Raw genomic sequence first — 23870 nt, forward strand, 5'->3', positions numbered from 1 at the left:
GCTTCATGTTGAAAGAAAAGGATGCTACTTAGCAACACAAAAACACAAAAGTATAAAACTCACTGGAAGCCTGAGAAACATGCTGAAACCCCATCTCTACCAAAAACAGACAAACAAATACAAACATTAGCCAGGCGTGGTGTCACACGCCAGTAGTCTCATATAGTCGGGAGGCTGAGGTAGGAAAATCACTTGAGCTTGGGGGCAGAGATTGTAGTGAGCTGAGATCAACCGTTGCACTCCAGCCTGGGTGACAGAATGAGACCCTATCTCAAAACAAACAAAACACCCCAAAAACCTCACTGGTAATGGTAAGCACATAGTTAAATTCAGAATACTATGATACTGTAAATGGTGGTAAGTAAATCACTTTTGTCTTTAGTATTAAGGTCAAAATACAAAACTGCTAAAAATAATAGCTACAATAATTTGTTAAGGGATATATAATACAAAAATATGTAAATTGTGACACTAAAAATACAGAATATGTTTGTGGCAGGTATGGAATAAAAGTGTAAAGTAACCACAAAGCAAAACCTAAAGTAGATTCATGAAAGGTAAAAAGTAAGGAATATAAGTATACTACTAAAGAAAATCACCTAATCACAAAGGAAGGCGGCAAGAGAGGAAGAGAGGAACAATGGCTCTACAAAACAACCAGAAACCAACAAAATGTCAGAAGTTAGTCCTAACCGATCAATAATTGCCTTGAATGTAAATGGATTAAAAAGAGTAATATCCTACTGTATGTTACCTACAAGACTCACTTTACCTATAAGGACACACATAGACTAAATATGAAGGAATGGAAAAAGATATGGCATGCAAATGGGAACCAAAAGAGAGCAGAAATACCGATATTCATATGGAATAAAATAGACTTTAAGTCCAAACTGTAAAAAGAGACAAAGAAGGTCATTATATAATAATAAAGGGGTCAATTAATCAAGAGACTATAACATTGTAAATATATATGTACCTAACATCACAGCACCTAAATATATAAAGCAACTATTAATCAATGGGAAGACAAAGATAGACTATACTACAGAAACCGTAGGGACTTCAATATCCTACTTTCAGCAATGGACAGCTCATCCAGAAAGAAAACCAATACGGAAATGTCTGACTTAAACTACACTTTAGACGAAATGGATATAAGAGACCTATACAGAACATTCCATCCAACAGCAGTACAACACACATTCTTCTCAAGCACATGGGAACATTAAAGGTACATGCATCTCTTTAGTCCAAATTCCAAGAGTAACTAATGTTTATAGATTGGCAAGTTTCCTTCCAAACCTTTGCAATTACAAAAATCACTCCAGTGGCTGTGTGAAAAGAGGGAGTATGACCAGAGGCAGGGGCTCCATATGTTAGCTTCCCTTCTTCCTGCGATTTATGTAATATTCCCACTAATACATTTTTTCCCTTCTAATAAAAAAGGGCTCATGTTCACTACAAAAAAACAGAAAATATAGATAACCAAAGGAAGAAACGGTCTTAGAACATATAACATCTTTCCAGTTTCTTCAATGGATATATACACACTTTTATTAATAAAAATGGGATCATATATGAACTTTCTCTCTGAATGCACATACATCCTTCCATGTATTATATGTCTATTACATTGTTTTACTAGCCAGGCACAGTGGCTCATGCCTATAATCCCAGCACTTTGGGAGGCCAAGGTAGCTGGATCACCTGAGATCAGGAGTTCGAGACCAGCCTGGCCAACATGGTGAAACCCTGTCTCTACTAAAAATACAAAAATTATCTGGGCATGGTAGTGTATGTCTGTAATCCCAGCTACTTGGGAGGCTGAGGCAGGAGAATCACTTGAATCCGGGAGGCGGAGGATGCAGTGAGCCGAGATCACGCCACTGAATCAAGCCTGGGCGACACAGCAAGACTCCGTCTCAAACAAACAACAACAAAAAAACCCACATTGTTTTAAATGGCTACACAGTATTCCACTGTAAGACTATTCCATGCTTGATTTAACCAATCCCTATTATAAAACAATAGATTGTTTAAAATATTTTAGTAATATATTTCTGATTATTTCCTTTGGATAAATTCATATGAGGTAAAATTTACATCAAAAAGTGTAAGCATTTTAAGAGTTTTATAAATATTACTAAGTTGCTTTGCAAAAAGATTGTGCTAATTTTTATTTTCACTAGCAAAGTATGCTGTATGAGAGTAACTGCTGTGCCTTCCTTTACCAAAATAGAGTAGTTTTTTTCTTCTTTTCCATAATGTGTCAATCTGGAAAACAGAAAATAGAATCACACTGCTCTTTCAATTTGCATTTTTTGACTACTAGTGAGGATGAATTTTTTTTTAAATATGTTTAATAGTCAGTTGTGCTTCTTCTTCACAAATCCCTTATTAAGGTCCTTTGCCCATCTTTCTCTTAGGGTGTCTATCTTTTGCTTACTAACCTTCAAAACTGCTAATGCTTCTGCAAGCAGAAGTGGTAAGCATTTTAAACAAATTACTTATCGTAACTATTAAAAAGCCAAACTATAGTTTGTTTTCTCTTCCTTGATAGTTTTTTAGTATTTGTAACCAGTAATGTTGATGGTTTCCCACGTACCATTTGGTTTGAATTTCATTACCTTCAACAGGCACAGTATCTGATTCAATTACTTGCTGAACGAATGAATGAATTTCACTAAATTCCATGCACACAAAGATACAGTCCTCATAGGTAAGCCCAAAACCAGACTCCATCTCCTACATAGCAGTGGTTCTTCTATATGTGACCTAAATCAGTTAAGTGAGTCTTCTGTGCCTACTCACCTTACCTAAAATAGCTTTTAAAATTACCTTCAAAGGTAACTTATCCAGAATATGAATTAAGATTTCAAAGAGAAATGAGAAGGGTCTCTAAGCAGCTAAAATCTATGTCTAAAACTCACATGTTTAATTCATAGAAGTCTGTCGGGTTCTCATTTGGAGACTATTTATTCTCAGTTTATATACAATTTGGATTAAGATTGGCATTAGTCAGTCTTCCTATTTCCCAGAACGTTTAAAGCCAAGAGGGTAGAAAAAAGCAGATACAGATAGGCAAACTAACTGAAGGCACTGCAAAACAACGTCTGATAGGGAAATAGTATGGCACAGAAGTTAAGAAAACTGGCTGTAAAATCTGGGATGATCAGAGCATCAGAGTGAATAATGATAGTAATGTATTATAACCCATTAATTATATATAATTATAACCCACTGAGTAAAATAAGATTCTCCATTGAAGTCCACATTGAAAATTAATAAGTAAATGGGAGAGAAGGGAAAGTTCTGTCTTACTATAGAATGAAAACTAATAATTGTAGAAGGAATGATGAAATTAGAAAACCACCATTTTGCGGCCTCATAATAATTATTAGGGATAATAAGAGTAGCTCATCTGGTTGTGTTAATACACATAAAGTAGCTTAGAACAGTGTCTGACACATAACAACTGCTCAATGAATGTTAGTTATTATTACTATGTACCTGGCCCTGTGGCTGGACTAAGGAAAGTCAGGAGACATACGAATTAAGACATCTAAATTGGGAAGACAGCATGGCATTTTATAATAAGCACAGAGAGACCTGTGTTCAAATCAAAGCTCTATCATTTACTGATTGTGTGTTCTTGGACCAGTTACTATACCTCTGGGCCTTCATTTCCTTACCAGAATAATGGAGATAATGATGGCTGCCGTACAGGTCATACGTATGTAAAACTCCATAGTGCCTGACATATTAAAAAAAAAAAGCTCCATAAATCTAAGCTCTTTACCCTCTGTTTGTATAATCTTAGCAATAATCACATGAATCTGGGCTGTGATGGGCACCAGATCTATACCTGACCACCCTAGCACTCATGCTGGCATAGTCCTGTTTAGGAAGGCAGCTCTTCTATATTCTGCACAAGTGGATGTGTGTTAAAATCCAAGTGTCGATCTAAACTCAAAGGGACGTAATTTGGTTAATCCTCAGCTGCTGTGTCCAATCACCATTCAATCACACCCCCTCCCATGGCAGGCTGTCCCTCCAGGCAGCTAGTGTCACTAACTGTGCTACCTGGGCCTCTCCAGGTTCATGAGTATTGATTCCATCTGTCCAATTTGCAGGCTGTAGGACGTGTCCAAGCAACCATGTATGTTGCCCTTGGTCCCGGAGGGCAGACGGTGGTCTAGCAGGGTGGGGAGAAGAGAGTGACTAGGATCGACCCTGGGGCTGCTAACCCAATCAAAGGGAATGGGCAATTCACTTCACAAACTTGGAGGCCAAAGAGGGTAAGCATCCAAGATAGTGACTCATCCTGAAACCTCAGAGAAGATTCCCTTCACTTTTTTTTTTTGAGACGGAATCTTGCTCTGTTGCCCAGGCTGGAGTGCAGTGGCGCAATCTCGGCTCACTGCAAGCTCCACCTCCCGGGTTCACACCATTCTCCTGCCTCAGCCTCCTGAGCAGCTGGGACTATAGGTACCCACCACCATGCCCGGCTAATTTTTTGCATTTTTAGTAGAGACAGGGTTTCACCGTGTTAGCCAGGATGGTCTCGATCTCCTGACCTCGTGATCCACCCGCCTCGGCCTCCCAAAGTGCTAGGATTACAGGCATGAGCCACTGCGCCTGGCCCTCCCTTCACTTTTAATAATACTCGAAAGGCAGCAGCACCACTGTGGGGTATAGACAGGGCTAAAGAAACCATGGCTGCTCAGTAACCAACAGTGGCATCAAACACCTTGACATATGGCCAGTAGGTTTTTTGTTCAACAGCCTTCATGTACTTGTAAAGTATCTAACCAAGAGCTCCAAACGGGTCAGGCCCTTCTTAGAGAAGCTAGCCCAGATCGGGCTAGAGGGCTACAAGAGTATGATTCACCACTAGCTTTGATCACCAAAAGAACCTCACTGAAACTATAGCATATAGCATACAGCAGGGCAGAAACAGGGTAGGAGGCTAGCCAGGTTAGAGAAATCTAAGGCAGGGATGGTGAAAACAGGCTCAGCAGTAGGCCAACACCAGGGAGTACCAAGAAGTTCACAGTCAAAATAAAATTAATTAAGGGCCACACACCAGGAAGCAAAGGTGTATATGAGGTCAGAGGCCAAGAACTAGAGGGTGAGGTAGAACAGATTATAAACCAAGTGAGTAGCTAGAAACCAAGGATTACACTGGTACCAGAAGTCAAGGCAAGGCAAAAGCAGCAGCATCCAGGAGCAGCAGTAAGGAGACAATGGAAATAGAATGATTTCTGCCTCTTCTATTTTCTGCTGAAGCAGAAAGAAATCCCCAACCCAAAACAGTATTTGGGAGAAGGTGACTTACATGGGGGGGAGAAGGTGACTTACATGGGGAGATGATGGTGAGTCAGCCCACCTGGATGATATACAGAACACAGAGTGATCAATAAGAACCAAATCTGATGGCACAGAGGAAGGTAGGCACTGCTACTGGAGCTGATCCATTAAAGGACAATAGGACAATAGCAACTTCTCTGTTGTTCTGGTGCTGGCATACTGGCTGTCATGTTGTAGGTTTGGGTTTCACTATTACTGTCTTAAATTTGAGTAGCTGGTACCAAATGGGCTGTGGTATAAGGCTAGGCCTTCATGGTCTTAACAGTTGGATTAAAGGAGGCAGAGTACACCAGGCCACTCAATTATGTTTTTCTATATCAGGAAACATCTTCACTCAAAGGAATTACTCCACAGGCACTCACTGGGCAAAGGCTTAAGAATATCAGCGATTCTCTGGCTGGCATGGTGGCTCATACCTATAATTCCAGCACTCTAGGAGACTGAGGAAGGAGGATCATTTGAGCCCAAGAGTTTAAGAACAGCCTGGGCAACATAGTGAGATCCTATCTCTTTAAAAAAATTAAAAATTAGCCAGGTGTGGTGACACATGCCTGTAGTTCCAGCTACTCGGGAGGATCGCTTGAGCTCAGGAGGTCGAGGCTGCAGTGAGCTGTGGTTGTGCCACTGCACTCTAGCCTGGGCAAAAAAAAAAAAAGATTATCAGCCATTCTCTCAATCAGCTCAAGATTTGGCCTCTCATGGTAGTACAACCCTCAAAGGCTAGGGATAATCTCCAGATACCCTATTACCCTTACTAATTTGGGGAAGCAGAGAATGTCTATGGCACAAGTATGTTATATTGCCTTTCACTTCCCAATACTGACTTTCAGGTAGTTAATAGTCTGTAGGAGCACTTTGCCCCAGATCAGGTTTTGATAGAAATGCTAGGATCAGAAGGCCCAACATGCCAGGCGCAGTGGCTCATGCCTATAATCCCAGCACTCCGGGAGGCTGAGGCGAGCAGATCACTTGAGGCCAGGAGTTGGAGACTACCCTGGCCAACATGGTAAAACCCTGTCTCTACTAAAAATACAAAAATTAGCCGGGTGTGATGGCAGGCGCCTGTAATCCCAGCTAATCGGGAGGCTGACGCAGAAGAATCACTTCAACCCAGGAGACAGAGGTTGCAGTGAGCCAAGATCACACCACTGCACTCCAGCCTGGGCAACAGAGTGAGACTCTGTCTCAAAAAAAAAGGAAATAGAAAAAAAAAAAAAAGAAAGAAAAAGAAGGCCCAACAAAAATGAGGCAAAGGTATCAACAGCCAATTCCTAGAGGAAGAAACCAAAAAAGGATTATTACTAGGTATATAAAGAAAATCTTCAAGTTCATTTGTTATTACAGAAATGCAAATTGAAATGAGATATCACTGTAAATTCAACATATTGACAAATGTTAGAAAGCTGAAAAATGGCAAGTGCTGGTGAAGACGTGAGGATCTGGGACTCTTCATGCACTGTTAGGGTATAGACTGGTGCAGCCATTCTGGAAGCCAATCTTGTAGGACTTCATTAAAGCACCTTACCAAGCACTTCTGCTCCTGAGTATATAATTCCTAGAAAAATCCTTATGCAGGTCCATAAAGGGCAACACAAGAAATGGTTCATCACAGCATTCTGTGGCAGTGGCAAATTGCAGGCCATCAAATGTCCACCACTGGGGGGACAGATAAGGTAAATGTGGTAGTCACACACTATGAAACACGATGCAGTAGTTAGAAGCAACAGGCTGGATATACATGCAACAACATAGATGGATGATTTTTTTTCAAAAAGGGTTGAAGTCCTAACTCTTTTATTTACATATTAACTAACTTGACCATTTGTTCCAAAAGTTAATCCCTTTCAGGGAGTCTCTCAATTATAGAACTTCTAATTCCTATATAATCTAGTAATCTTGGGGGCTGAAATATTAAAGACCCAGCGAAAACAATGAACTCCGCTGGGCGCGGTGGCTCACGCTTGTAATCCCAGCACTTTGGGAGGCCGAGGCGGGTGGATCACGAGGTCAGGAGATCGAGACCACGGTGAAACCCCGTCTCTACTAAAAAAATACAAAAAATTAGCCGGGCGTGGTGGCAGGCGCCTGTAGTCCCAGCTCCTCGGAGAGGCTGAGGCAGGAGAATGGCGTGAACCCAGGAGGCGGAGCTTGCAGTGAGCCGAGATTGTGCCACTGACGAACTCTGTCTCAAAAAAAAAAAAAAAAAAAAAACAAAATCCTGCATACACCAAGGCCATCAAAACACCACCTTCTCCAACATGGTAGGTGACCCTCATATTGTATCATGATAGCCTGCTTACTTTTATTTGCCTTTCCCACTACACTATGGGGCAAGAGCCATGTCTCAACCTTATTTCCCAGCTCCCTGCCCAGTGCCTGGATCATAGATGTTTTCTGAATGAGTGCATGAATAAATAAATGAAAGATGAATAAATAAAATCATTATTTTATTTGATGGAAAATGGGAGAGAAAGGTGGACAGCAGCTGTCTCTGCCCTGCTCAGCCTTCTCCCACCTGAAGGTCCCAACTAGGCTGCAGGTGGTTTAGCTGTGGAAAACCTATATGTTCCTCTCCTGAACAGTAGCTCCTTCCTGGGCTACAGAAAGTTCCCAGACAAAGCTCAGGAAATGAACAGGAGGGTGGTGCTTAAGTGGCAGCTCCTGAGATTCATGGAACTCCTTTTGGAGCCACAGCTGAATTAATTTGCTGATCAGGCTGTAATTAGATTAAAAGTGGGGGCGCATGCAGGAAGGTTGGCTCACACTGACCTTGATGAGCTCTTGCTTTCAGGGTGGTGGGGAGTCACAATAAATGGGAGGTTAGTTACTTCGATCAATGTTTAGGCTTTCTGCTTTCAGTGGCCAGCGGGGATTAGGGTGCTCACATTGTTTAGGGAAGAGCGAGAAAACCTATGGTGTGAGCTCAGGCTTGTGTTGGGCCAGGCGCGTGTCAAAGACGGCTGGCGAGCAGCTGGAGTTGGTGAAGCAAGAAGGGCAGTGATCTCAGCTCCAGGTCATCCCTACACAATGTTGAGCTTCAGAAGAAGCTCCTCTAACTCCTCCTCCTCCCCACCCCCCACATCTGAAGCATAGGATCACTGTGATGAGTGTCACGGGTCCCAAGGAGAAGACAAAGAGTGACCTCTTCTCAACCCAGTGCACACCTCGATGAGAGGAGGAAGCGAAGAGGTCACAGTTCAGGAGGTCTGCTGGAAAGTCAAATGAGTTGTGGCTCATTCAGTAACCTGGTCTCTGGCTGGTCAGGAAAGCCGGGTGGCCCAACCAAAGGCACTAGCATTTGTTAAATCTGCAAGTTCTGTGGCATGGGGACATTAGCTGAGAGTAGAGAGGGCGCAAAGAACAGTTTTCTTTTTAAAGCCAGATTCCTAAGGAAATGAATTAAAGATTGGGTAGGAAAGAAGGTACCTGTATAGAAAATGTGCCCCAGTTTCCTCAAATGAGGATAATGTTTATTTATTTACTCAAAAGGTAAAGATCAATAATCATAATAAAGCAGCCGCAGTGTGTTAGACACTTTATATTCACTATTTCAGATCCTTATAACAACTTGTAATGAGGTACCAGTCCTATTTTATAAATAAGTAAACTAAGGCTTGGCAAGATAATATGAGTTACCCAAATGTACACATTAAATAAACACAGGAACCAAGATTCAAATCCAGGTCTGTCTGAGTCTAAACTTGGTGTACATTCCCCTAAACCACGTTGGCTCTCACCCAACTGACCATCCATTAGTCTGTCTTATTATCCCATAGTTACTAAGCCCTTACTGCATAGTACCAGGAACAGTGATATTTTCAGATGGCAGTTAAAGCAAAGCAGGTCATGGCAGTTAAAGCAAAGCAGGTCATAGCAGCTAGCTGGGATAAGAAGGAGTCTGTTTGAGATAGACAAGGATAAAAATCAGTGGTGAACCCAGACAGAGGTGATATAATTAGGGGCAAGGCTCGAGGAAGGCATGGCACGTTAAGCAGATGGCCAAGGAATCAAGAACACCCACAACAGGGTTTCCAAGATAATCCCAATTTCACATCCTCAGTGTAGTTCTAAATATACTTCCACATCTTTCAATTTGTGGTTCATAATATATGATCACCAAACCTAAGGCCAGTGTGGTCAGGCCCTAGATGTTAGGACTTATTACAGTATGGACCCAGACTAGGCTCTCTCTAGGCAAATGATCCAGAACAGTATGATGGGGCTGGCATATCTCTTAGACTCAGGTGAAAATAACAACAAAAAGAAAAAACAATATTAATAACAGCAGCAGATACCTACTTATGCACTACACTAAGTAGTTTTATGTGCATTTTAATCTTTGCAACCACCTTATGCTGAGATAGGTGCCATTATTATTCCCATTTTGCAGATGGGGAAACTAAGAACCATAAGAGGCACAGCAAGGTCTTCAACTCAGGCAGTTTCACTCCAGAGCCCCTATTCTTCACTACCATAGTATACATAAGTAGACTGGATGCTCCCCAAAGCAGGGACTGTGCCTTGACTATTTCCATCTCCTCACACATAGGGCCTATACAGGGCAGTAAATATTTGCTGAATCAATTCACTTCTGGGGCCTGATGTTGCACAGCGGACAACATATTGGGTTTTTAGTCAGCTTCTAGACTTTACTTTTAGTGTTGCTAAATTTTTCACGTTGGGTTATACAGTTGGTTTTTAATTGTTGACCCATATACTTATCCCTGTTAGTTTTTATCAACACAGATTTAACCATTACTCTAGCCCACTGAGGTTTTATTTAATGTCCCCTATTTTTTCACCCAATATATTAGTACCTCTTCATGCTTCATTAACTCTGTTGGCATTTATCAATGACCTCAGTGAAATCAGTGATATAAAATACTGAACAGGACAGAGCCCCATGGCTCACCACTCAAGCCTGCTCTCTAGTCTGATGTCCATTCATACATAAACAATGAACCAGGTCATTTACATTTATTAGTCTGACTATACTATTTTTTACATAATTTTACTCATATAGATGTCATTAGAGACATCCAAATATCTTACTGAAAGCCTGAAACACCCATCGTACCTACTGCCGACCCCTGTCCCACCAGCCTGGTAGCTCTGTTAAAATAAGCAGCTTACGGTACAGCTGTTTTTAAAGAAGTCTCTTAAAGAAGAGGTATAGAACTAGACCATCTCACAGTTCCTAGAGATGGAACACCCTCCCCCAAGCAGCTGAACTGAATGAACACTGGATGCTTTCCTATCCCCAACTGCCATTCTCCATAATGAACACTGGATGCTCTCCTATCCCCAACTGCCACTCTCCATGAAGACAGCACTGAACACAGAACCCCAGGACAGAACAGAGCATTGGGCCCAGGAAGTATACCCTGAGACTGTCACGTTAGGCAAATGAGCTGGCACTGATTTCCAGGGGGTAGCGTCTTGAGTTGCCTGAGGTTGAGGCATGTGTCTGCCAAACTACGAGTGCATGCTGGAATTGGAATATCATTACCACAAAACAGGATTATCTTGAGCAACGATTCCAAATGGGATTAGAAATGACTCTTTGTTACTCAGAGATAATCGACCATAGCAGTAGGGGTGGGAGAAACGTCAAGCCCAGCACACTTTTCTGGGGGCACGGTGCTGCGGTGCTGGCATTCTGGGCACTTGGCCAGCACCCTCACCCACCCTTCCTTGCTGGGGAATACTGGGTACTGTCCTGCACTGGGCAGGTGGCCACCTGTAACAAAAGCCAGCCTATATCAAGGTACCCTGCTCAGGGGTCCCATGTTCTTGGGTTCCCTGCTGGTTGCTTCTACTAGCACATCTCTACTTTCCACCTTTGTGAGCCTATGCTCACAATGGTCCTTCTGCAAATGCTCTCCCCCTACTCCCTATGTTACCAATCAAATCCTGCCCATCTTTCAAGGCCTGACTCCTCTGAAAGGGCCTCTTTTCATGATGCTGGCTCTACACAACATCATCTCCTCCACAGCACTCTATGGGTTCTTCTCTGTGGCACTGAACACATTCTGCCTCATTCTCCAAAGCGGGACTTTTATCCCTTTTCTGAGTGTCAGCTTTTTGAGAACAAGGAGAGTGGCTTGTCTGTTTTTACAGTTCTCAAAATCCATCTAATACATCATGGGTCATCAAGAAACCCTGATAGAGCTGACTTGACTCCTGGTCCCAGCATCCTTCGGTCCATCCCATGGCCTTGCTCCTTGCCCCTTCCCTCCATAGGCAGTGTAGTCCAGTGCAAAGAGCAAGGGTTTGGGGTTCAGAAAGACCCAGCTTCAAATCCTGGCTCCTTCTTTTACTAACTGGACAAACTTGGACAACTCTGAGCTTCATTTTCCCTATTTGTAAAATAGGAATAATAATCCCTTCCTTTCAAGATTGCCCTGAGGATTAGACCCAACATGGGAAGTGCTTGACATGGGCTTGGCACACAGAAAGCACCCAATCAACTATTGCCATCATCATTACTACAGTCAGCAGATCACACAGCACAAAGCCCAGCCTCCTTGGGCAGAAGGTAGCCCTACTCTATAGCACGAAGCCAGACCAAGAATAGGTTAGAAGATGGAAAAGGCTCCGTGCCCCTAAGGCAGGACCGACTTCCATGTGGTTGGTCAGGCTCCCTAAGGACCTACTTTCAAGCACAGGTACACTGGTACTCTACCTGCTCCACGTATAGCTAGCCAGCAAGGAAGGAGAGGCTCCCAGGGAGGCTGCCAGTAGTCTAGCTGCAAGAATAGCATCTGCTCTTCGCTCTAAGAACACCCATGGAGCTGTTGGAGTCCATAAAGGAAGGCCTTTAAAACCTCTTCTGTAGGACATCAATCTGGCTTAGGCTATCGGTTTTTTAAAGAAAGGGTTTAATGCACCTTCTCCCCTTAGTAAGGCAGAGGGAAAATAAGCAAATGCTAAAAATAAATGACTGCTGTGAGAGGGAATTGAATGGTCTTCAGCCAAGGATGGCAGCACTTTAAAATTAACAAAGCCCAGGTACCACATCCAGGAAGGCCTTGGCAAATGCGTGTTATCCACTCATTAGCTCAGTTCCTCAGGGACCCTGGCCAAGCAGGGAAGGCAGTGCCGGGAACCAGTCCTTCCGACACTGATGAAATGCACTCGGGGAGAAAAGGCAGAAGGAGGGAGGGAGACTCTTGTGGGGAATTTCAAACAGTTCTGATGTGCTTCATGCTCTTCCTTGCAGTTCTCACCTTCTCTGAGGCAAAGGCTTGCAAAAGCCACCACCAAGCCCAAGCTGGATCAAATCAAAATCTCCCCACACCAGCCTACCTTTTCAGGATCTTTGGTTCCTGAAGCACCACAATGGCCTCACTATATAGGTGGTGTCCCTGCATGAGAGTCCAGAGACAAGGAACCCAAGAATAGTGTGGGAGAGGCAAGCTCCCAGTCTGTAACCTCAACTTTCTCCTTGCTGGAATAAAGAATCGTATACTTTATGAATTTATACAAGCCCACTGTATACTACTCATAAAGTGAATTTATCACTATTCATCAGTAATTATACTTCATTACATCACTGATAGTATGAATTGACAAATCTTCATTCCCTAATAAAATCAGAATGCATATCACTCTAATGTGAGATATCATCAACAATAAGCATTCAAAACATTCCAGGTGACCATTAACAACATGAATTAATTTTGATACTACTAATACAAAGTCAGTATGCCACTGGTCACAATTAATAATGAAAATTAAAGAGGGATGACAGCTTTTTAAAAAGTTTTTAAAGTCAGTTTACTGAAGCATCATTTACACAGTAAAATTCATCCTTTTTAAGATATATAATTTAATGAATTTTGATAATTATATACACTCATGTAACCAACATGATAATCAAGATACAGAATATTTCTCCATCATCCCAAAAAGTTCCTTTATATTCTCCTCCCATTCCCAAAAACTGGCAACCACCAATCTGATTTCTGCCCCTAAAGTTCTGTCTTCTCCAGAATGTCATATACATGGAATTACAGAGTAGGTAGCTTTTTGTGCTGGTTTTAGCTTAGCATGCTGCTTTTGTTGTCGTTGTTTGTTTGGCTGTTTTTACCATATGGATGTACCACAATTTGTTTCTCCATTCACCAGTTGATGGACATTTGCATTATTTCCAGTTTTTGGTGGTCATGAATAAAGTGCTATAAATATTTACATACAGGTGTTTTTGCAGATGTACGTTTTTATTTCTCTTAGACAAATACCTAGGAGTTGCTATCGCTGTGTGATATGGTAAATGTATACTTTACCTTTATAAGAAACTGCCAAAGTGTTTTCCAATGTGGCTATACCATTATGCATTCCTATCAGTGATGTATCAATATTGTTCTGTATCCTTGTCAGCCCTTAGTATTGTCAGTTTTCCTAAATTTTAGCTACTGTGGTAGGTATGTAGTGGTATCTCATTGTGACTTGGATTTGCGCTGAGTATGTTTTTCATGTGCTTATTTGCCACCTATCTCTTTTTTGATGAAGCATCTGCTCAAATCTTTTGCCCATTTAAAAAAATTAGATTTTTTTTTATTATTCATTTGTAAGACTTCTTTATATGTTCTGGGTACTATTGCTTTATAAGATACATGTTTTGACAGCTTCTTTTTTATGAATTAGAAATTATAAGAATCTAAGTCACAGAATTTTTCTTCTAAACCACTATCCTCTGCACATATACTCTAATTAAGGGACGAGGAATGACTTAAACTTCCAATTTACAAACATCTTAGTGCTGCTGGAACAGAGGGCCAAGAAGTACTTAAAACCTGCTAAAACTCATGAGACTATTTTTATCTCCATTGCAAGCACCTAACAATACTAGAGCTTTAAGGAAAGCTACATCTGGAGAAATGACTGTCCTATGAACAGCTTTTGGCCCCCCAGGCTCCGCACCTCCCAAAGCCCTGTTCTGGTCCACCAGACTTCTGGAATGGTCAACAGTCGTCACACTCCATTGCTGGCCATTGTTCACTGGGAAAGGTAGGAGGCTCCCAATCCATCCCTCAGTGGAAGAGCAAATAGTGGGGCCTGTGGCTGCTTGGACATCAAAGTTGAGCAAACAGACCTGGCAGGCCCTGCCTCTCCGCCTACATATCCTGCAAATGCCATCTGAAGGAGCTTCCCCAAGGGGGTCATGACTTTCAGCTTGTCATAGCACACATCAAAGTTTGCACCACACACGAACAGGGTGCATGGGTTCGAATCAAGTCGCCCGAGAGCGGATACTCGGCCATTGTGTCCAGTTTTAATCCTGTGTTTTCCCAAGTAATTAAGCCTTCTTGCTTATGAACTTGTGACTAAGTAAAGCATCACCGAGAGGTTGTAACATCAAAGTGCCTTCCACCGTCTGTCCGTGTTTGGTAAAATTGGATTTCTTTCCCTTCTTAAAGAAAAACTAATTGAATTTAGCTGAAGGCTGTGTATATTTGCACAAGCCGGTGAAGGCTATGCTAAGTCACAGTGATCATTCTGGGACCCTGTGGCTTAGCCTTTAGCTGGACTGGGTCAGAGTGCAATATAGAATGAAACACCCAGACTCAGGCTAAACAAGTGCCTTGTGGCATGAGGCTTATAGAGGGCTCACTGTGGAGAAGGGGCCAGACCCCAATGACTGTTGCTTGAGTCAATACTATACCCAAGCTGTTACTAGGGCTGGCAAAAGGATTGTCCTAGTAGAATGTTGGTAAAGCTTTGGCAGCACGGCTACTGAAGACAATGGCCATCACATTACTCAAGTCCTTGATGTCGGCAGTCCAAGTAAGCTTCTTAAGGCAAAAGCTGTGACTGCTTATTCTCTGAATCCCTGATAGCCTAGCACATTAGCACCTGACACCACAGAGTTTTTAAATATGTTTGCTGGATATACATAATGATAATATATATTTTACATATATAAAAATATAAATATATATATAATATACAAAGATATAACTCTCTGTATCCCTTTTTTGCCCTATCAGGAAACTTCAATCTAAATTAATACTCAATTTCCCTAATTACTTAATTTACAGTAAATACAGCATGGTCCCATTCATGTTAAATTTGTACATAAACATGTATATAACAATCAATTTCTAGATAAAGAGAATTCAGGTGACTACTATTTTATATATGATTTTTACAAAAACAATAAATCTATTTTCAGAAAAGAGAATCTCTGGTTCAATCTTTATACAATTATCTCTCCTTTAACCAATATGATTTCTGATCTTGATCCAGTTTTCCCTCTCCTGTGTATATTTATATTTGTATTTTAAGTCACTTCAAACTCTTTTTGGAAATAAAAGGAGAAAATAAATTATAAATTAAATTATTGTGCATATTTTTAAAGTGTAGTTCTATAGCACTGTATAGTTTCCTACTCAAAACTAAATAAAACGTACATACAGATCTAGAAATTCATAAGACGTTAAGCTCCTTAAAGATAGAGACTATTGTATTCTATATCCCTAAAGACTTAACATATTATTAGGCAGCATTAGGGTGAAATGATTGGGCTACTCTGAGGATCTCTCTCTTGAGCTTGTGGCTGCCTACATCCTAAAGGAGGTGAAGGAGGTGAAAGTTCTCTGTTTCAGCCTTGAATCAAGGGTGTTCCCCCTCTATCTTCCCTTCATCGAAATCTAATTCAAAGGTGGTAGCATTTCAGGCCTGACCAATATGATTCTGGAAGGATTTGGAGATTGATTATATGAAAATCAGTATATTTCTAATAAGGAAAAACTTACTGGCAGATTGTGCTGGTATGGATATGATAATCCTCCAAGACTACTCATAGGGCACCTTAATAATGATGCCTACTCACCCTGACCAATGTACTCCTGGTACTCCCTTTTTAACAAGTTCTACTTTTCCTTTTTCCCATGGCACTTATCTTCTAATATATTAAATAGTTTACGTATCCATTATACTCATTGTTTATCGTCTATTCACACCTTTCTCTACCAAAGGACCACAACTAATACAGAAATAAGCTCTATGTGGGCAGGGATCTTTGTTTTTCATCAACTTTATTTCAAGTACATAGAACAGTACCTGGCAAACAGTAGGGACCAAAAAAAATTCTATGATATGAATACATAAATCCAACCCAAGAGTGTGCTATTTTCAGTAAAGATCTGTCCTCCCTGGATAGTGGAAGGAAGAGAAGGTCACAAAATGGATACTTAATTAGTCCTAGGAACCAAAGCAAGTAAATATAAGCCAACACTCTCACTTTGCTCAACAAGCATCACTGATTTGCTAACAGCTCCGGATAAAGACAGAGCAATCAGTTAAGCCAACAACTCATTAGATTCAAAGAGATGTGTCCCCAAAAGCACATCTACTAGCCATCTAATCACTAATTGACAGTATTTTTAAGCATTGTGTTGTTTCCTATTCAGTCTCAATCTTGAAAATCCTACACACAGAAGGGAACACACCTCTCCACCTCTCCTTCTTTAGCACCACTGGCTATTTCTTGCAGAGGGAAACAGCTACAAGCTGGGGGAAAAGACTGGTGCATGTGGTGAAGTACCAGTGGTGTAGAATAACACGTGTGTTTGTGTACAGAGATCTAATGGGGGCATCAGGGACTAACAACCACCATTTATAACCTGTAGTACATACATTACCTTATTTGATTCTCAAAAGAATATGGTGAGGATCTATTATGCTGCCACATTGAGTCCCCTCACATCCTTTGCTTCGAGAGTATCCCATACACACTGCTCTGAAATCACTGATCATACTATACTATGTCTTTTTACCTGCATTTGTTTTCCCCATTAGACTGCAAACTCCCCAAGGTCTCGGATTCTGCAAACACTAGCACAGGGTCTGGCTCAGGGCATATATTTACCTAATGTTCATAGAAATAATTAATTTCTGATGAAGAAACAGGCTGTCCATGGAGTTCTGAAATTCAATTAAGGCTTGGAACCAGGACTGGACTCTAGGTCTCTCAACTACGAAGCCTATTTATATCAATTTTGTTTTAAAGAATAAGTGCACCAGACATGGTGGCTCACGCCTGTAATCCCAGCACTTTGGGAGGCCAAGGCAGGTGGATCACAAGGTCAGGAGATCGATAGCATTCTGGCCAACATGGTGAAACCCCATCTCTACTAAAAATACAAAAAAATTAGCTGGGTGTGGTGGTGTGCGCCTGTAGTCCCAGCTACTCGGGAGGCTGAGGCAGCAGAATTGCTTGAACCTGGGAGGCGGAGGTTGTAGTGATCCGAGATCGCACCACTGCACTCCAGCCTGGCAACAGAGTGAGACTCCGTCTCAAAAAAAAAAAAAAAAAAAAAAAAGAAAAAGAAAAAAGAATAGGTGCTTGGAGCTAAAGAGAGCAAATCAGGGAACCGAGTGACTGAGAACAAGTCCACAACAAAGGAGCAGAGAAGAGAGACCCATCTCATGTACAGCTAAGTCTCTTAGTCAGTCTGAGGCAGTACCACCTCTATATTAAAAAATCCCAGTTACATTTGTTCTTTCACATTTATAATCCTTTCACAGGTGGCCAGTACCCCTTAAACACCCACTTGCAGAAAGAATTGAAATTGGTACCTCCAAATATCAATTTCAATGGCTGTTACTAAAGTGCCCAGCCTGCTTTCTTTGAAAGTATCCCTTTTTGGGCCGGGCGCGGTGGCTCACGCTTGTAATCCCAGCACTTTGGGAGGCCGAGGCAGGCGGATCATGAGGTCAAACCCTCTACTAAAAAACAAAAATTACTGGCTGGTGGCGGGCTATCCCACTACTGAGAGGCTGAGGCAGGAAAGGCTGAAATGTGTACTTCATCCCAGCACTTCCAGAATTATACAGACTCCAAGGCAGAAATCAGAACAGACTGCAATGGAAAGGCAGCATCAGCACTAGGCTGCTATCTGGCATCGGGAGGTAGCAGTGAGATAAAGTAAAAAACACAGATCATGGCTGGGCACAGTGGCTCATGCCTGTAATCCCAACACTTTGGTAGGCTGAGGGTGCAGGAGCACTTTGAGGCCAGGAGTTCAAGACCAACCTGGGTAGCACAGTGAGACCCCTATCTTTAAAAAAAAAAAAAAAAAAATTAGCCCAGTGTGATGGTGCATACCTGTAGTCCCAGCTACTCAGGAGGGTGAGGTGGGTGGATCACTTGAACCCAGGAGGCCAGGGCTGCAGCGAGCCATAGATCGTGCCACTGCACTCCAGCCTGGGTGACGAAGCAAGACTGTATCTCAAAAAAACCCCAAAACCCAAAAACACAGACCTTTCAGGCAGCCAGACCAGGTTCTAAATCCTGTCCATGTGACACAAATAAATCACTTTATCTCTCTGGGTTTCAGTTTTCTGAGCTACAAAATGAGCATAATATATATTTTGTGGAGTGATTGTGAGAATTAGATAACTCGCTACACAAAGTAAACTATTTTAATCTTTATACAATAGCTACAACTCTGATAGGATGGAGGAGGGGGCAGGAAAATAGCACAGCCTCCAATGGGAGGGAAAGAAGTCCCCCATCTTTCTTAGTTTCCATCAGAACCTCCAAAGAAAAAGCCCTTGGAGGAGCACTCACTGGGGACAGTAACTGCAGACTTCTCAAGATCAACAGACGGTAGGTAACAGAACATGACAATAACTTGCACCTATACACACAACCACTTACAACAGGCTTCCAAACATTTGGTTGCTACAATAATGCAAATGACTTGCCTAAGGTCACAAAGCCAATGACTGAGGGAGCTGGGATTCAAGCCTACATCTTTCTGGTCCACTGCTACTATACAGTCCAAAGCACCAGGTGAAGTCCAGTACCTCAGTCTGAATCTATCTTCCTGCCTCTGGAAAAGACAGCAGGGAGGCACACCAGGTGTGAGAGTGCTCAGGAGCACAGTCTGCAGAGATCTGCCTAAAGGAGCCCCTTGTGGAAGGAGGTCTCTCACCTGTTGTTTCGGTTGATGGCTGCCACCATGAGTGCTGTCCAGCCAAGTCTGTGCTTTGCATTGACATCTGCACCTTCTGACAACAGCCTAAAACAAGACAGAGGAGTATTTTCAGTGTATGGCTTATCACGGATGTAAAAGTAGAAACAACCGTAGAAGAAATGACACAGTCAACAAACAGAGGCTGAATGAGTCAGGAAATAGAGGCCTTTGAGGACTACATTCCCAATCTCAGCTCCTCTGGCCATTCTGTCCCATCAAGGCTTCCCCTACCTCTCTCCTTCCCTTAAATCAGTCTGTCCCCCTTGTTATCTTCCAAACCCTTTGAGAAAAGAATGGCGCCTCCCTATCTTAATACTCTGACACTCTCACTCCCTTGGTCCAGAATGCTGTCTCCCTGCTCCTTTGCCTATTTGAATTCTCCTCTCATGGTATTTAATACAATTCTTGTGGCTTGTGGACTCCTGAGAAAGAAGCCTTCCTTAACTCATCCAATCCACAGCTCTTCCTTCCTTAATTTCCCAATGCTAGGAACAGAATGCCTGATGACATGTCTTATCTAGGTAGTTCTCAGTTCACAAAATGATCATATTCCTCAAGTTTATCTGTATTGTGGTTGTTTGGAAATTGAAAATCCTTCAACCCAAGGAAAGATGGATACAATAGATTAGGTTCCTAGGAGAGTCCACGCAGACCCTACCAGAATCTATATGCCAGTGCCTAACACATTGTAGAAGCTCAATAATTGTTAAATAAATTAACAAACCAGAATTTAAAGTATCCCACTAAAAGTCTGAATTTTTGCTCCCAAGACAGGAGGACCAACAATGTAGGGGTGGGTAAATAGAATGAACTCTTACTGAGCACCTTCTACAAGCAGGAACTACCCCAGGTACTTTACATTCATGATTCCATGTACTCTTGAAACCACCTAAGGAGCTAAGAGTAATCGCCTCTTTTCAGGGATAAGGTAACAGGCTCACTGAGGTGAAATGACTTGCTTAAGGTCACACAGCTAGTTAAGGGGCAGTGCAGTGACTGGTTGGCAGTGACCCTACAGCCAGGCTCCTTCTCACCTCTCCACCCTTCCTCCAGACAGAACCTGGCTCTAGATAACATGAAAGACAAACACTACACTGATGTCAGTGAATCGGTATGACATGCACTTGGTCCCCTGCTAGATTCTGGATGAGGGTGAGGAGAAGACATGGCTCGAGACAGCATATCAAAGAACACAGTGCCAAGAAAGGGAGGAGGGGTTTGGGAAGCTAGGAGGCTGTTTTTCAGTGGGGTCTAGCCAAAGGGCAGAGAGTCTAAAGGCTTGGGTTTGAGTCCTAGCACCATTCTTGTGCCACAATCTATAGTAAATGTCCCTACAGACCAAGTCAAATAAAATCTCTGTGTTGCAGATGTTAGCAGGTAACTAAGGCTTGAGAGGATGACGAGAAACATGTACTAAGGCTTCTCTCAAATACTTTCAAAGGCACTGTCAAAGCCCAAGGCCGAGACAGACCACAGAACTGCACATCTCATGAGTGCTATGAATGGGACTATGGGTTGCAGGTGCATTACAACGAAACTTAACCCAGTCTCAGTGGCCAAAAAGGCCTCTCTGAGGAGGCGCTGATAAAGGGGAACTGGCCAAACAAAAGGGGGTGAGGGAGGGGAAGGAGTGTTCCAGGTAGAGGCAGTACTCTTCACCTGGAGCAGGCACGGGGTAAATGAGACCCCCTAAGAGGTCTGGTATGACTGGGGTACAACATGCGAGGCGAGAGTATTAAGAGAGGTTAGGAAACCTTCCTTTCTTACCTCTAGTTTGGAGGATTTATTCTGGTGAAGGTCTCTCACTATATTTAATGTTAAACTTCTTTTATGCAGAAACAATTTTCTATGGCCAAGAATGTTAAAGAAGCTAAGAACCCTGTCTAATTTACAAAATCTCTTCTCCTTGTTTAGCAGGCCACGTGATATGGTAGAGAGCACATGGTTCTGATCCTAACTATGATCCTGATGGGATGGCCTCGCTTCTCTGACCCTCAGTCCAAAAGGCTAGAAAATCAGGATAGGCTGAAGAAAATCAGAGGCTTCTGAGGGAACAAATTTGAATTGTGTCTTGAAGAAGGGGAAGAGTTTAGAGAAGCGGAAGGAAGTGCACGTCAATCAAGGCAAGAAACAGGATATGACTGCGAAGCAGGAAAGGAACATTCAGAGACCATCAGGCAGCTCCATCTGGGTGACAGTTCACAGCAGAGAAACAGACAGCTGCTGAGGCATGCAGAGCCAACACAAGGCCTTGAATGTCAGACTAGGAGGCTAAGGCAGTAGGCATAAACCTTTCTGAGCTATGGGCTCTTTTGTGACTACGATCAAATTTCTTCCAGAAAAGCTCATAAGAGCATACACTCTCAAAAACATTTTTTTTACATATAATGATCAGGTGTTTGCAGCCCCCATGAAATCAGTAATGGACCCTAGGATAAAAGCTCAGTCTAAAGGTTTGACAGATTCCTGGCGTGCACGCTACTGTCCTGCGCTCCCACGTCTAAGAGGGATATCACACATCTCTCCCAGCAGCTCTCGCTGTGGAGCCTTTGAAAGAGCCTCAGAATCCTTTTCAAGGCCAGGCATGGTGGCTCACACTTGTAATCCCAGCACTTTAGGAGGCCGAGGCAGGTGGATCATGAGGTCAGGAGATCGAGACCATCCTGGCTAACACGGTGAAATCCCGTCTCTACTAAAAATACAAAAAATTAGCTAGGCGTGGTGGCAAGCACTTGTAGTCCCAGCTACTCAGGAGGCTGAGGCAGGAGAATGGTGTGAACCTGGGAGGCGGAGCTTGCAGTGAGCTGAGATCACGCCACTGCACTCCAGCCCGGGCGATAGAGTGAGACTGTCTCAAAAAAAACAAAAGAATCTTCTTCAAAATACGTTCCAATCAGCCACCATCAATCCACTGAAGTTAGCAACAGAGAGAAAACCTACTTGCCCTTCCTTAGCTTCCCACCAAAGGCAGTGAGGTTGTCATTCAAGGTTTTGGGGCAAAAGAAATTATAAAATTAACCTAACCACTAAGCAGGCTGAATTTAAAGGGCAGAGGGTACAAAATGGGGATACGAAGACCAGTTTGGAGGCATAATACGACCTTGAGAGAGGAGCTTGGGCAGAAAAATGAGAAAGGAGGGTGTAGCTAGGATAAACTCGGAGTGACCAAAATCCGTCATGCCTCCAAAGGAACAATGACCCATGTTCCCCTGCCTGGACCCTGAAAATTGTGGAAGCAGCACTGCTCTAGAGGTAGGGCTGAAGAAAGAAGATTGAAATGCCTCCTCCTACTGCCCCTGAAGGGCTGAGTGCAGTCTAATAAAAAAAGAAATGGATGAATAAAGGGCGTTGGAGTAAGTCAGACCTTGATTTGAATTCTGATTCAGCTAGATAACTCTAAGCAAATCAAGGCTAATTTTCAGTCTTCTGACCTCTAGGATAATATCTCTAAGTTGCAAGATCCCAGCCTTGGCATATAGCAGGTATTCAATACAGATCCTACTGTCCTATCTCACTTCCATCATTTTGATGGAACAAAGTGTTGCACTCTCAAGCTGGTAGTGGCAGGTTGGCCAATACCCAGGGATTCTAAGATGGGATCACACAGGATGACCTGGATAATTCAGCAAGGCTGGCTCTAGGCACTTTGTTCATTCATTCAGCAAACATGTGCACACACCCACTCTGTGCCCAGCCTCTTGCTGGCTACTGGGGAGTAGACAGAGAGAGAGGTTCTTGCTTTCCAAGACCTGATCTATCTCTACCAGGCAAGATCTATCTCTTCTTTTCCTTCCCTCCTTCCTTCTTTTATAAATACATATGCATGGGTGTGTGTAGGTACGTGTGTGTCTAGGTGTATAAAATTCTGCTTACAACTTTTTTCACAGAAAATTCTGTTTTAAGTATGCTCATATTGCTAAGTATGCAATAACTCCATTGTTTTTAACTGTTGCATAACTCCCCATGGGGTGTGTCCACATTTTCTTTCTCTGCTCTCCCAGGCATATCCGCCCGGGGAGCCTCTATCTCCCAGCCACCAAAAACAATGCTCACAGAACATCCTCTCCCATGTCCCCTTTTGGACCTATGTGAGCATTTCCCTGTGGCATGTACTTGGAGTGAGATCACTGGGTCCTAGAGTATGTGCACAGTTGATTTGACTAAATAGTGCCAAGGTCCTCTTCTGAATAGCTGCCCCATTGATCCTTCCACAAGCAGGACAGAGGTGTGCCTGTGTATCCCTCTTCCTGTCAACACTTGGCCATAGCCAGCTTTCTAATCATTGCCAGTCTAATGGGTGGGTGTAAAGGGCTATTATATTATTGTTTTATTTTGCATGTCTCTGATCACTAACAATTTTGAGCTATTTGTTACATGCATGTTTGCATTTTGGGATTTTCTCTTCTGTACATTGCAGGGTTTTCTATTTTAAGAGAAAGAACTGCTGGAAGAGGCACTTCTCTAAACCTGCTATCATTTCAATGAAAGAACATACGGGAAAGTCAGGAG

General features: G+C 42.5%; 1 protein-coding gene across 6 annotated transcripts in view; it reads right to left on the bottom strand.

Annotated features, from left to right (window-relative positions):
* Positions 1-23870, bottom strand: part of CLPB (ClpB family mitochondrial disaggregase) — a 144252-nt gene that overhangs the window by 92150 nt on the left and 28232 nt on the right. For 4 of the 6 annotated variants that reach the window (XM_058446442.1, XM_032166875.2, XM_032166873.2 and 1 more), the window contains one exon: positions 19320-19406. The exons of the other annotated variants lie outside the window; for them this stretch is intronic. In XM_058446442.1, the coding sequence (XP_058302425.1) occupies positions 19320-19406 (87 nt within the window). The remainder of the gene's footprint in view (positions 1-19319; positions 19407-23870) is intronic. 6 annotated transcript variants of the gene reach the window in all.

Source organism: Hylobates moloch, unplaced genomic scaffold (genome assembly GCF_009828535.3).
Source record: "Hylobates moloch isolate HMO894 unplaced genomic scaffold, HMol_V3 SCAFFOLD_11, whole genome shotgun sequence".
Taxonomy (NCBI): domain Eukaryota; kingdom Metazoa; phylum Chordata; class Mammalia; order Primates; family Hylobatidae; genus Hylobates; species Hylobates moloch.